This window comes from Sinocyclocheilus grahami, unplaced genomic scaffold (genome assembly GCF_001515645.1).
Source record: "Sinocyclocheilus grahami isolate Dianchi unplaced genomic scaffold, SAMN03320097.WGS_v1.1 scaffold196.1, whole genome shotgun sequence".
Lineage (NCBI taxonomy): Eukaryota > Metazoa > Chordata > Actinopteri > Cypriniformes > Cyprinidae > Sinocyclocheilus > Sinocyclocheilus grahami.
Window position 1 is genome coordinate 1,996,142 of NW_015505375.1, and position 12,746 is coordinate 2,008,887.

The 12,746-nt window shown below is 37.1% G+C and overlaps 2 protein-coding genes across 2 annotated transcripts in view; one reads left to right on the forward strand and one right to left on the reverse strand.

The window, feature by feature from the left end:
* LOC107595093 (unconventional myosin-Ie-like) overlaps positions 1-12,018 on the forward strand; it is a 58,321-nt gene extending 46,303 nt beyond the window's left edge. The window contains exons 17-28 of the mRNA XM_016285406.1: positions 1,379-1,477; positions 2,068-2,212; positions 4,733-4,847; positions 5,865-6,034; positions 6,152-6,297; positions 7,064-7,210; positions 7,903-8,060; positions 8,155-8,244; positions 8,345-8,555; positions 8,694-8,726; positions 9,855-10,024; positions 10,124-12,018. Coding sequence (XP_016140892.1) covers positions 1,379-1,477; positions 2,068-2,212; positions 4,733-4,847; positions 5,865-6,034; positions 6,152-6,297; positions 7,064-7,210; positions 7,903-8,060; positions 8,155-8,244; positions 8,345-8,555; positions 8,694-8,726; positions 9,855-10,024; positions 10,124-10,200 — 1,561 coding nt within the window. The 3' untranslated portion in view covers positions 10,201-12,018. The remainder of the gene's footprint in view (positions 1-1,378; positions 1,478-2,067; positions 2,213-4,732; positions 4,848-5,864; positions 6,035-6,151; positions 6,298-7,063; positions 7,211-7,902; positions 8,061-8,154; positions 8,245-8,344; positions 8,556-8,693; positions 8,727-9,854; positions 10,025-10,123) is intronic.
* Positions 12,019-12,102: 84 nt separating this feature from the next.
* The window catches only part of LOC107595094 (G2/mitotic-specific cyclin-B2-like), a 2,390-nt gene continuing 1,746 nt past the window's right edge, over positions 12,103-12,746 (reverse strand). Inside the window, exons 5-7 of the mRNA XM_016285407.1 lie at positions 12,609-12,744; positions 12,455-12,565; positions 12,103-12,384 (exon numbers count right to left, since the gene is read on the reverse strand). Coding sequence (XP_016140893.1) covers positions 12,274-12,384; positions 12,455-12,565; positions 12,609-12,744 — 358 coding nt within the window. The 3' untranslated portion in view covers positions 12,103-12,273. The remainder of the gene's footprint in view (positions 12,385-12,454; positions 12,566-12,608; positions 12,745-12,746) is intronic.

Sequence of the window (12,746 nt, forward strand, 5' to 3'; positions counted from 1 at the left end):
GGGACAGCGTCACATCACAGTAGAGTCAGCTGTCTTAACCACGGCTTGTGTACTGCATCATTACTGTGTCTGTTCCCCTTTCGGGCTTGAACTGATGTTAAAACTAATTACATTATTTACTGTCTTTACATTTATTACATAGATTTATTTTACATTTCCGATGAGTGCTTGCGGTGTTCGGCCAATTACAATGCACTGGGTCAGCTGGCCAATCAGAGCAGACTGCGCTTGTCAGAAGGAGGGACTTTGTAGAAAACGAAGCGTTTGAGAGAGGCGGGGCATAGAGGACCTACAATAATGTACAGTATTTGAAAAATAATGTGTTTTTGAACATTAAAGCATGTCAACATATTCTGTTACACCAAATACACCAAATAATGATCTTTAAAAAAGCATCATATGACCCCTTTAAAGTATTACATTTTGTGAAAGTGGCCATTATTAATGTTAAAGTAAAATAAAAATCAATGCTTTGAGAGCAAAACATCCTCACTAAGTAACTTTTGCCTTTAATGAGACATCTGAGCTTGTTTTATTATACGTTGTAACATTTCCGGGGAAAATCACAGAAACATTCTAACAGAAAAATCTAACAACCTTTCCTCAAGTATCCAGTGTCACATGATCTTTCAAAAACCATTCTAATATGCTAATGTGGTGCTCAAGAATCATTTATAATTATTATCAAAACAGTTGTGCTGCTTAACATTTTTGTGAAAACCGTGATTTAAATTTTTTTTGGATACTTTGATGAATAGAAATCTCAGAAGAACAGCATTTATTTGAAATAGAAATCTTTTGCAACATTGTAAATGTATTCACTGTTGCTTTTGATCAATTTAATGTATCCTTGTTGAATTAAAAAAAAAACTAAAATACTACATTTTTGAAGGGTATTGTAAATAAAAATGGAAAATTGAAAAGGAAAGTAGCAACAAAAGGATTCCGATTTTATTTCTCTGCATGGTTGTCCTTTGTCTCGGCAGTTCTTTCAGTTTTCTGTTTGTTTACTTTTCCTGCATTTTTCCTCTTTGGCCATAGTGTTTTTGGAATGAAATGTTCTGATCCTGTGCATTGTATTGTTCAGACTCTAATGGTCTTCCTGTTATGAGGTTTGTAAGTATTGTTCTTGTTAGGCAGTGTAAGTAGCACTCAGCTTCATTCTCAGGATGTGCCACCAGAGGATTTGCATTTATAGAGTCATTTATTTTGGTATGGCTGAAGGGGAAACCACCAGAAATGCCATATTTTCTCTATGAAATTGCAACAGGCTGAGAAAAATTTCTGTAAAGGGGCTTTTTGAGTTGTTGCTGTAAATATTAACCTTCATTCCTTCCTTCCTTCCTTCCTTGCTTCCTCTCCATCTCTCTCTCTCTAGAGTGAAGCACCAGGTGGAGTATCTGGGTCTGAAGGAGAATATAAGAGTAAGACGTGCCGGCTATGCTTACAGAAGAGTCTTCCGCAAGTTTTTGAACAGGTAAAGACAGTTTAAAATTCATCCTCAAGGCCTGGCAGTGAGCTCTTCATAAAACATTATGGAATGAGAGCATATGGTCACATCTGGCGCTACAATTTTTGTCATCCAGTGAGAAGACACCACATTTTCACAAGAAACCGCATCAGAAAGACAAGGAAGAAAGATTTTTGAAGTGTGTGTTATGATACTTTATGTTGATACATTTTGGTTCATCTTTTGTTTTGGGCCAATAGTTGGTGCAGCGACAGACGTCATTATGTTGGTTTAAGGGTCTAATTTTTCCATGATGACACCGATTACTTCACATGCTTCATTGGGTTATTAACTTTTTACTTAAAAGTTAAAACCTGAATCATCCTTTGGTGTGTTAATATTAAACGTCTTATTGGTTTTAGAGTTATTTTTTTACTCTGCACATCTTGCACACACACACTTCATGTTCATACAGTTTATTTACACGAGGCTCCACTTCAGAAGACTTTCAACTGAGCATTTAATACTTTTGCATGAATGAAAAATGCATACTTTACTCAAATATATGATTTCATTCTCCAAATGATGAAAACTTCCTCGTGTTCTCTCTGTTTCAGATATGCCATTTTGACGAAGGAGTCATGGCCGACGTGGCGTGGGGATGAGAGGCAGGGTGTGCTGCACCTCCTGCGCTCCGTAAACATGGACCAAGACCAGTATCAGCTCGGACATACCAAAATCTTCATCAAAGCCCCTGAGTCGGTAAGATCTGATAAGTTTGGACAAGTTCAATTTAAATTTTCAGCAACAGAATATGATATCAAAGTTATCAAAGATATACAAAGTTATCTTAACAAATAGTAGTACATATAAATTACAATGTGTGCTCCATTTCGAAGAGTCAGTATTGCACATTTTGATCCTCTGTTAGTCAAACATCTTTTCACTAAGTCTTCACATGACAGAATTCACCAAATGTTGGAATAGGACCCTTCTGCGCACTTGTTTGCGTTCCAGCTCTCCCACTTTTACATATACGTATAAATGAAAGTGAATGGCACACAGTCTAATGTGACCATACCTTAGGTTTGACAGCCAGAAAGTGTCCACATACTTTTGGTCTTAATATTGAACAGTTCAACTAAAGTTTTATCGTTTAAAAACAAACCTCTTTTTCTCTTGATGTTTTGCTTGTGCAAGATGCACTAGCAACAGCTGACACAAGCTTTCCTATCAGCAGCATGCAGAGCATTGTTTCTTGCTTTGGTCTAGATTTAACATTTCAGTTGTGCTGTAATGGCAGGAGAGAGGTGAAGTGTAAAAGTCAGCTTTTGTCTCGCAGACATCAGCTCAGCTCAGAGTGGTGATTAATTGTGGGCAGTCAGCAGGGAAGGAGGAGGGACTCTGGGCCGGTCCCACGTCAGCACTGTTAGGTCAACATTACTCTGGATCTGATATACAACTGCAGTGCTGTGGTACAGCTGCTTCTGTTATGTCCAAGACAGCTTTGCTTTTTTTTTTTGGATTGCTTATGAAAGCACTGCTTGTGGATGTGCTGTGATCTCACTATTGACATTTAGATGTACACACGTATACATAGACCCACAGAATAAGGCTCTGTGGCTCAGCATGAATGCACCAGATTATCCAGAGATGTGTGACTTTGGCATATAGGTGTTAAAACGTGGCCTTTTCTATGTGTGCGTGTGTAATATTAAATATGGGAGAGCCCAGGTGTGAACTGCCCAGCCTCTCAAAACAAAACTCCTTCTTGAGATAAGGTGCTGACACTGAGTAATTAGTTCATGACTACAGGAATTTCTTAAGTGAGAGAGAGAGTGTGCATGCAGTAGTCGCTCTGCCAGAATGAACTCTTTCATCCTACTGAGAGCTGATGAAAGTGAGTCTTACAGTGTTTGCGTGAGAGACATCCTAACAGTCTGATGGGATGAATCTCACCAACAATGTCAAGAAACAATGTCCAGGCCACATTTTACCATAAAATTACAAGGGGAGAAAAACAAATTATTTGCAATGTGGTTGCCATTTTGATATTATTTTAAGCCATTTAAACCCTCCCTACACTACCAGTTTGTGGTCAGAAAGATTTTTTTAATGCTTTTGAATAAGATTTCTTATCCTCACCCAGGCTTTATTTGATTTAAATGCATTAAAAATGTAATAGGTACTGTGAAATATTATTACATAATTTCATAATTTAGTATAGCCATTTTCTATTTGAATATATTTATTCATGTGATGGTAAAGCTGATTTTTCAGCTTTTTCACAATTGAAAACAGTTGGGCTGCTTAATGTTTGTTTTTTTGGATACTTTTTTTTCAAGATTCTTTGATGAACAGAAAAATAACAGTATTTATTTGAAATTGAAATATTTTGTAACATTATAAATGTATTCACTTTTGCTCAGTTGAATGCATTCTTACTAAATATAACTATTAATATTTTTAAAATATGTATATATATTGACCCCAAACCTTTGAACAGTATGGACATGCAGGACAGGTTATTGTAAGTAGTTAATTGTAAGTAGGGATGCACAATATATTTGCGCATATACAATGATTGATTTTAGTGTTTTATTTTTCATTTATTTGAAATATAAATTTTTGTTTGAAACAAAATAGTACAATTAGTATAAAATTGCTATTTATCAGCTAGCTATAACACTAAAATGATTATCAATGGGAGGTTTGTGGAAGTATGTTAGTTTGTGTGTGGGGTGGGAGACAAAAAGGGATTTCTTTGTGTGTTGTCTTATAATTTCTCATCCTGTGCCAGCTGTTTGTGTGTGTGTGTGTGTGTGTGTGAGAGAGAGAGAGAGAGAGAGAGAGAGAGAGAGAGAGTCAGTGCTAGGCCTTTGTGATAATGATCAGATCTGATGTTTAGTCTACAGTGCAGCAGAGCTGTGACAGTGTGTTCTGAGGACATACATGAAGCACAGTGGAGCTGCACAGTGCTCAAAGCCTTATGGGATGACCACAGGACACTCTGAACACCTGCTTACTGAGAAAGAGAAATATGAAAACTGAAATAGAAAGAGAGAAACTGTTGAATGACAAGGACAGACTGAATCCACTATCTGTCATACTGCGACTGTTTAACACGGCTCCAATGAAGAGTGACCTTTAGTGTAATGGACAGGGTTATGCAGCTCTGTTCGCTATTGTTATTTGCACTAAGTCAGTAAGAATGTGGATTCAGCTTATAGTTCGTTTGACCTGATTACCTGATTCACAGCCTGCATTATATTCTGTTCACAGCTCTTCCTGCTGGAGGAGACAAGAGAGCGCAAATTTGATGGTTATGCCAGAGCCATTCAGACTGCCTGGAGGAAATATTGTGCACGCAAGAAATATGTTCAGATGAGAGAGGAGGGTGAGTTCAACCTTCAGATGAGTTGTTTGAGCGAGGTTAAGATTTTACATACAGTACAAGCAGCCGCATACAAAGACAAACATTGTAGAATGTGTCACAGTTAAAAGAGGAATTGAGTGGTTTTCCCCTGTATATCTTTGGAGTCTGACCTCAACTGCTGCTTTCAGCTGAATTATTGTCATTATATTTAAAAGTAATACTAGACACACAAAGACAAAAAACTCTTTCCACCTTGTTTGGGTGTTTGTTCATCTATGCACCCTTTCGGGACAATTTTTGTTTTTTAATAAAAACACTTTATTAAAACACTTTTCAAACTGTCACAAGTATTTAATAGCTATTAACAATATCTAATTGCGGACATAAACTTCATGCAAAAGTTTGGGTTCATTCAAAAGTATTATTATTAAAAGTATTATACCTTTGTTCAAAATAAATAAATAAATGTGTTGTTTTAGACTCAAATTTGTGTAGGATCATGTGACATTGAAGACTAGGCTGCTGAAAATTAAATTTTTAAATATATTAAAATAGAAAATATTTACTTTAAAATGTAATCATATTTCACAATATTAATATTTTTACTGTATTTTTATCAAATAAATGCAGCATTGGTGAGACGTCTTTCAAAAATGATAAAAAACTTCTTACCGACTGAACAGTAGTATACATGAAACAAAGCTGACATTTTTAAACATTTTTGCAATAAAATGACTTATTCTGCTCATTTTGTAGCTAACATTTTATATCACATACATTGAATTATTTTCAATTTTTGTATCATTTGACAAAATTGCAGCTTGATTGGAAATTGAAAAATTCCATTCACAAGTGACAATTACTTTTTTTTTTCTTTCTTTTTTTTACTATTTTTCTTGTTTTCTTCACACATCACGTCTCATATTTATTTTCAAGCATACTCTCCCGATGTCTCATTTTTTTGTAAATGCCGGGACATGGCATAAGAAGTAAAGCTTTTTGAAAATAACACTGAACATTGATTCTATCCACATCCAGCCTCTGATCTGCTGCTGAACAGGAAGGAGAGAAGAAGGCACAGCTTGGATAGGAACTTTGTGGGAGATTACTTAGGTATGGATGACCGGCCTGAGCTCAGGCAGTTTGTGGGCAAGAGGGAGAAGATCGATTTTGCAGACAAAGTCAACAAATTCGACAGGCGGTTTAAGGTGAGCTTACCAAAATTAGCACACAGATTCTATTGAAAAATGTGTCAAATTTTGCCAAGCTGACATGTAGCATTTATATGCATGTATAGGTGACTAAAACGGTATTTTTCTCCTCAGAGCATCAAGAGAGACCTGATCCTCACCCCTAAATCCGTCTACCTGATTGGAAGAGAAAAAGTGAAGCAGGGGCCAGAGAAAGGAATGGTGAAAGAGGTCCTGAAGCGCAAAATTGACGTAGAGAAGATAATGGCTGTTTCTTTAAGGTACGTCAGTTCATCTAAGGTAATGGCAAGTTACAACAAAACTTCAGGTGAAACGGCATACATTTTCAGTCATTTGAATAGGAACTGTAAAAATCTGTATATTAGGCCACAAGGAGCCAAATGGCTGCAACTTCCCTCCCATATGTAAAACAGAGCCTGTATGCAGTCCCAAAATGCCTTGCATAACCATCTGCAGAGTTATAGGCGTAGAGACATCAAAGGCCCAGTCTGGTTGTTAGAGCCGTCGTCTGCGCTGTGTTACTTAACACATGTTGAATCGAGGTCTGTGATATACAAAACTTCAGTCTCTTAAAAAAATGTATCGGGTTTTTTTAGCGTTCCCTGGAAATGATCAAACATCCAGTACTCTCTCAAAGGAACCTAGATTACTGACCTAACAAGTAAGGACCAAGGACGAGGTACCAGCCCCCCACAACCTTGCATATTTTGGTTTTGGAGTTGGGGGTTGTCAATAATGTGAACCAGGTGTTGCTAGGAAGGGAGAGTACACCTTGTAAAAAACTCATTAGAAAGGACTTACGTTTATTGGGTGAAGCAGGGCATCTCTGTATGTGTCCCAGACATGGAAACTTTAACAGTCACCGTATCATTGGCTTTTTTTGTGACCCCGTCATCCTGTGTGTCTATGGAAACCCCCAAAAGTGCCTCAACACGTGCAATCTGAAATAAAAGACTGTTCTCATGTTGAATGATCAAACAAATGTGGATATTGCAGGTCTTTAAAAGACATTTATCTCCCCTACAGCACAATGCAGGATGACTTCATGATCCTGCACGAGGAGGAGTATGACAGCCTGCTGGAGTGTGTATTCAAGACGGAGGTCATCAGTTTACTGGCACGCCGATACGAAGAGAGAACACAGAAAAAGCTACCTCTCAAATTTAGCACCACGTAGGTTGAAATATATTTCACATGTAGCTACGGTTATAGCAAAGCCATGACTTTAGAATTAATTAATAACTTTAATAAGAAGTGAAAAGATGAAGACATAAGATTTTTTTTTGTTGGACTAAAAGTGTCTAAATACATTTTTGTTTTTTGTCTCTTATGCTCACCAAGGCTGTATTTATTTGATCAAAAATGCAGTCAAAACACTAATATTGTGAAATAATATTACAATTTAAATGGGCCATTTTCCATTTTTTTAATATATATTTTAAAATGTTACTTATTCCTGATGGCAAAGGTGCATTTTCACATTCCTTGATGAATGGAAAATTCAAAAGAACAGCATTTATGGAAATCTTTTGTTACATTCTAAATGCCTTTACTGTCACTTTTGATCAATTTAATTCATACTTGTTGAATAAAAGTATCAATTTTTTTAAAATAATCTTACCGACTCCAAACGTTTGAATGGTTGTGTAAATACCTAATACATTTCGTTTTGTGAAATTATTGTTTCTTTTTGTTTCAGTTGCTTCTTTTCCTTTTTAATTTTTCAATTATTTGTGTTTTAATAAACAACATTTGCTTTAATATTTTATTATTTAATGCAATGACATTCTAGCATTTTTAAGTGTCCAAATACTTGTTGCGGCCAGCCACTGTACACTAATGAATGACTGTGATTGGACCTGCAGGCTTGAAATGAAACTGAAGAAAGAAGGTTGGGGACCCTGGAATGCCGGAGGGGCCAGACAAGTGCAGTTCATCCAAGGTCAAGGGGATGTAGCTGTGCTGCGACCCTCAAACAAAATGCTGCAGGTCAGCATTGGACCGGGTTTGCCCAAAAATTCACGTGAGTGATGACTCAAAAAATCATGTAATATCATTTAACTGAATGTTATTTGTTATTCATACAAGATCTCATGCACCCAAATTCAATCATTCAGGTCCTACTAAGAAGGGCATCACTCAAAGCCGTCCCAGCATGTCCAGGACGCACCACCACACCCCAACACGAGTCGCACCCGGCCCTCCAGGTACATTAAGACCTCTGACATTGACTTTCCTAATCTTCTCATTACCTCAATCAATACGCATTTGTTGAAAATGTTCTTAAGCTCGTGTGTTTCCCAACAGTTGCTCACCAGAATGGAGGGCTGAAGAACGCAAATCATACTGTCAATCAGAGAAATTCGCAACATCACAGCAATCAGAGGCCGACACCTGGAAACACGGCCCGTCCGTTCCTGCCTACTAATGTCAGTCAGCTCAAGGACAGAGGCAGCAGACAGGCACCCCAGCAAACCAACCTGGATTTCCTCAAAGTACCAGACCAAGGGGCCGCAGGGTGAGAGCACAGCATAAACACACACACACACACACTTGAAATGATATAGATAACTGGAGCTCATCACCAGATATTATCCATGCAAACAAAACAGTGATCTGCATTTCAAGTTAACATGCATGTATCTCTTTACTGTAGCAGAAATCGGCAACCATCTGACAATGGAGGAATGTGAGTCTGAGCATGTGTGTAGTTTCTGTTAGGTGGCAGTGGTTGTGGTTCAGTGGTTGTGGAATACCAATCAAAACCAGAGATGCCCAACTTCAAATAAACCATTGCATCCTCTCAGTCTTGTTTTGGATTTCCATTTCCTTACCACATTTGATCAATTCAAGTTTGTTTTACACTACTGTTCAGAAGTTTAGCGGTGGAAATATTTTGAATATGCTCTCCGATGCTGCATTTATTTGATCAAAAATCAAATAAAAACAGCAAAACTGTGAAATATTATTACAGTTTAAAATTACATTTTAAAATATTTTCAAATAGAACAAAGCTCTTTGTTCTATTTGAAAATATGTTAAAATGTAATTTATTGCTTTGATGGCCATTACTCCAGTCTTCAGTGTCACAAAATATGCTGATATGGTGTTCAAGAAGCATTTATTATTATCATCAGTGTTGAAAACAGTTTTGACGTTTAATATTTTTGTGGAAACCATGATTAAAGATCAGCATTTTATTAAAATAGAGTTTCTTTGTAACAATGCGCAGTCTGCAATGACAGTCTTTACTGTCACTTTTGATCAATTTAATGTGTCCTTGCTGAATAGAAATATTAATTTCTAAAAAAAAAAAAACTTACTTGCCCTAAACTTTTGAACGTAGTTATTCAATGTTATTGAATAGAGTTCAGGTTGTGAATGTCTAATTATATGAGAGACTGTTTTTTCCTTGAACTTCAACAAGGTTAAGGACTTTGGGTTGGGCATTTTCTAACATTTTCCCTGTTGTAGTCATGATGAGGGCCGACACATCATGAAGGCTGAAGGGCTAACAAATTACCTTTCATCGCATAATCTGGGTTTAAAAGTACGGTGGAGGATCAGCTGAATGAAGTCTATTTGGAAGACTTTTGACACGATGAATAAATGTGAATATATACCTAGTGGGGAACACATGAACTAACACCACAAAATCAGACAGCTAACCCTCCCAACAGCAGCTATACGGTGTTTTAAGAGCCTAGTTGACTTCACACTTACCTTCACTCGTAGAAGCATGTCCCTGTGGTTGCTGCAATATTAGAAACATCACATGCAACTCCATCAGTTCATGTCCTCTGTGCTTTTCTCCTAGGGCCCACAGACAGTCCACAAACAGGCCCACTCCAGGAGGTGGCCGTCCCAAACCAGCCCCCAAGCCGAAGCCCCAGGTGCCTCAGTGTAAAGCTCTTTATGCCTACGATGCCCAAGACACAGATGAGCTCAGTTTCAATGCAGATGACATCATTGACATCATTAAGGAAGGTGCGAGGGTACAAAATGCTTGTTTTACGTAATACAAATGTTTTTATTGTGGCAGAACGTAGTAATTATGATATCTGCCCATGATTTGTTTATGTCTAGATGCCTCTGGATGGTGGACAGGGAGGCTGAGAGGTAAACAAGGCCTTTTCCCAAACAACTACGTGACTAAGATCTAAGCTCTTCTGCCGTTAATGAGGGGACCAGACTTGAACCTCAGCGGACTTGTTAGATGAAGAAGGACAAAAAAGAAGGGAAAACTGAGATAATGAAGGAAGGAGCGAGGTGTGCCGTGGCTGTGGTCAAACTCCTCGTAAGCTCTGTGTTCTGGTGCCACTTGAGGCCATGTGGGCAGACGCCGGTCGGTCGGACACGAAACGTCTCCAGGGCACTGAATACTGAACTGTCCCTGTGAGCACTGATCAAAACTATTTATTGTATTTATATTATAGCATTCTGCAGTTTATTTCTGATGTGGTTTGTTCATCTGTCATTGATATTTAAGGTAATCTTAATTCACTTGAAGAGATGAAGTAGCCATTTTATGTGGGAACAGGTCTTTTAGAGTCACCTGCTGTTCATAATTTTTTTTCTCCAATTTCTTGAAGTCATGTCTAAATCAATGGTTTTAGTGGGGAATGTTTTGCTGCTAAGGACCATTTTACATGTTATTCCCTTTCATCTTGTTAAGAGAAACCCTAATGTATAAAATGCACTATGGCTCTTGAAAACCATGGTTTGTATGCTTTTGAAGTTCATCATCTCAGAACAATGCCGAATGCGTCATTGTGCAAAAGATGCAAACAGTTAAAACTGTCTAAATTTAAACTACAGTGGCATTTCCATGCATCAAAGACATAATCAGCACATTATTACTGTATAGTTATGAAACGTTTTATAAGTATATCATACAAATGTAGTGGTAAGAACATCCACACCAACATTCACCAAGGTACTAGTCAGTGAAGAATCAGAGGCTGGATCCATGAAAATCTTCTTTCGGTGGTTCTCAAGATAATGTTCCTAAGTGCAATTCCTGAAAAAAAATGTTAGGAAGTTCCCATATACTATAAAATTTTTTTATTCTTTAGAATAAAGTGACAGGTGGTGTCTGATTGTATACTATTCTACTGATGAGGCTGCCTTGTCTAATACAAATTCTAAATGTTATGCTAGTACATCTTACCCTCATTTCATTTTATGATACATTTAAAGTGAACTGGATTAGACAATTATTATAAATGTTACTGTCATCTGGAACTTTATTTGGGGGACACCCAATAAATTAAACATCTTAATTTTGGGTACTTAAGTTAGAGGTTATCCTAACTTCCAAGTTATTTATGGTGACTTAAGAACATTCCTTTTAACTATTTTGGAAATACATATTAGTAACTGAAAGTTAGAAAAGTGCAGTTAAGATGAATGTTCTTATTTTTTTGTGAATACTTTCACTGTAAAGTTTACATAGATATTGCTGGCATTTTACATCTGAAACTCAGACCATTTTAGAATGCAAGTGAGGTTGATGACTTGTTTAAGAAGTATAATTATTGGTTTAATAGATGCCCACTGGACCATAGAAAAATCAGTCTTGTTCACTAACCATGCATAGAAAAATGTGAATGTGAAATTAACATTCACAAATGATTCAATAGCTTTCATACTAAAATTTATATAAAATGTAGGAATAATTGAAACCATATAGCTGCTTAAAAAAAATAAAAATCACCTTTCCTTGTCACAATTATGGCCTCACAAATGTGTCAAGATGAAATTTTACAGATACTTCACCTTAACTGATATTTCAATAATTAGTGAATGAGAACCAATGCATTGAAAGCTTGTCCTTTTCTTCATTTTGGAATTAAACTGAAGGTTATTAAAAAACACACGTGCAATATTGACAGCAGGTGAAAAGACTTTGGGTCTTTAGTCCAACAAGACTAACACGTCACAGTCAGTATCAACACACAAGCCTGAAAGTGGTATTAAATCTTTGGACTCCAGCAATTTCAATTTGCCCAATAAGAGGTAAAAGCAAAAACAGCTCCAGCAAGTTTATAACAGTAAAAACCAAATTTAAACCCTCAGTTAAAAAATTTAATCTTTATAAAAAGTAGAAACAAATGTTTATTTATACAGACTATCCAAGAATATGTACATTAGTTTAAAAAGCAGCAGCCCATCTCCCAAAATGGCTGAAACTAAATAAAGTGCAGGTTTTAGTGTCCATTCCAACATAAAAATTCTCAAGATCTGGACAGCAGAGGAGCAGCCAGATCCTTCACAAATGACGACTTCAACTGGGGAAGAAGGCTGATCTTCATGAGCCTACTGCTGGAGTATTTCTTTCTCACCGTCTGTAAAAGATGGACATCAGCACTCAGTAGAACCAAACCCCCATGCACAAGTGACAAATAAAGTGCATACCACATGCTTTGTGAGCCCTTCATTGACCATAACCACATTTTTGGCAATATGCTGCATGATAGGCTTCAGGTGGGCCTCATCATAGGTAGAGTAGTGTTGCTGGGTTGGCGACTGGAACGGAAGATATTACAACACAAAGAAAAAAAAAAATTACCCATTTTTGGCCATCAAGCACAAGCTGAGAGAGGAACAGAGCAGCAGCTGCAGTCTCAGAAGGGTTAAAGTGGACCATGTCATAGTCAAGTAGTGTCAGTTCAAGGAAATATTTTGCCAGTGTATGCTTCTCAGCATC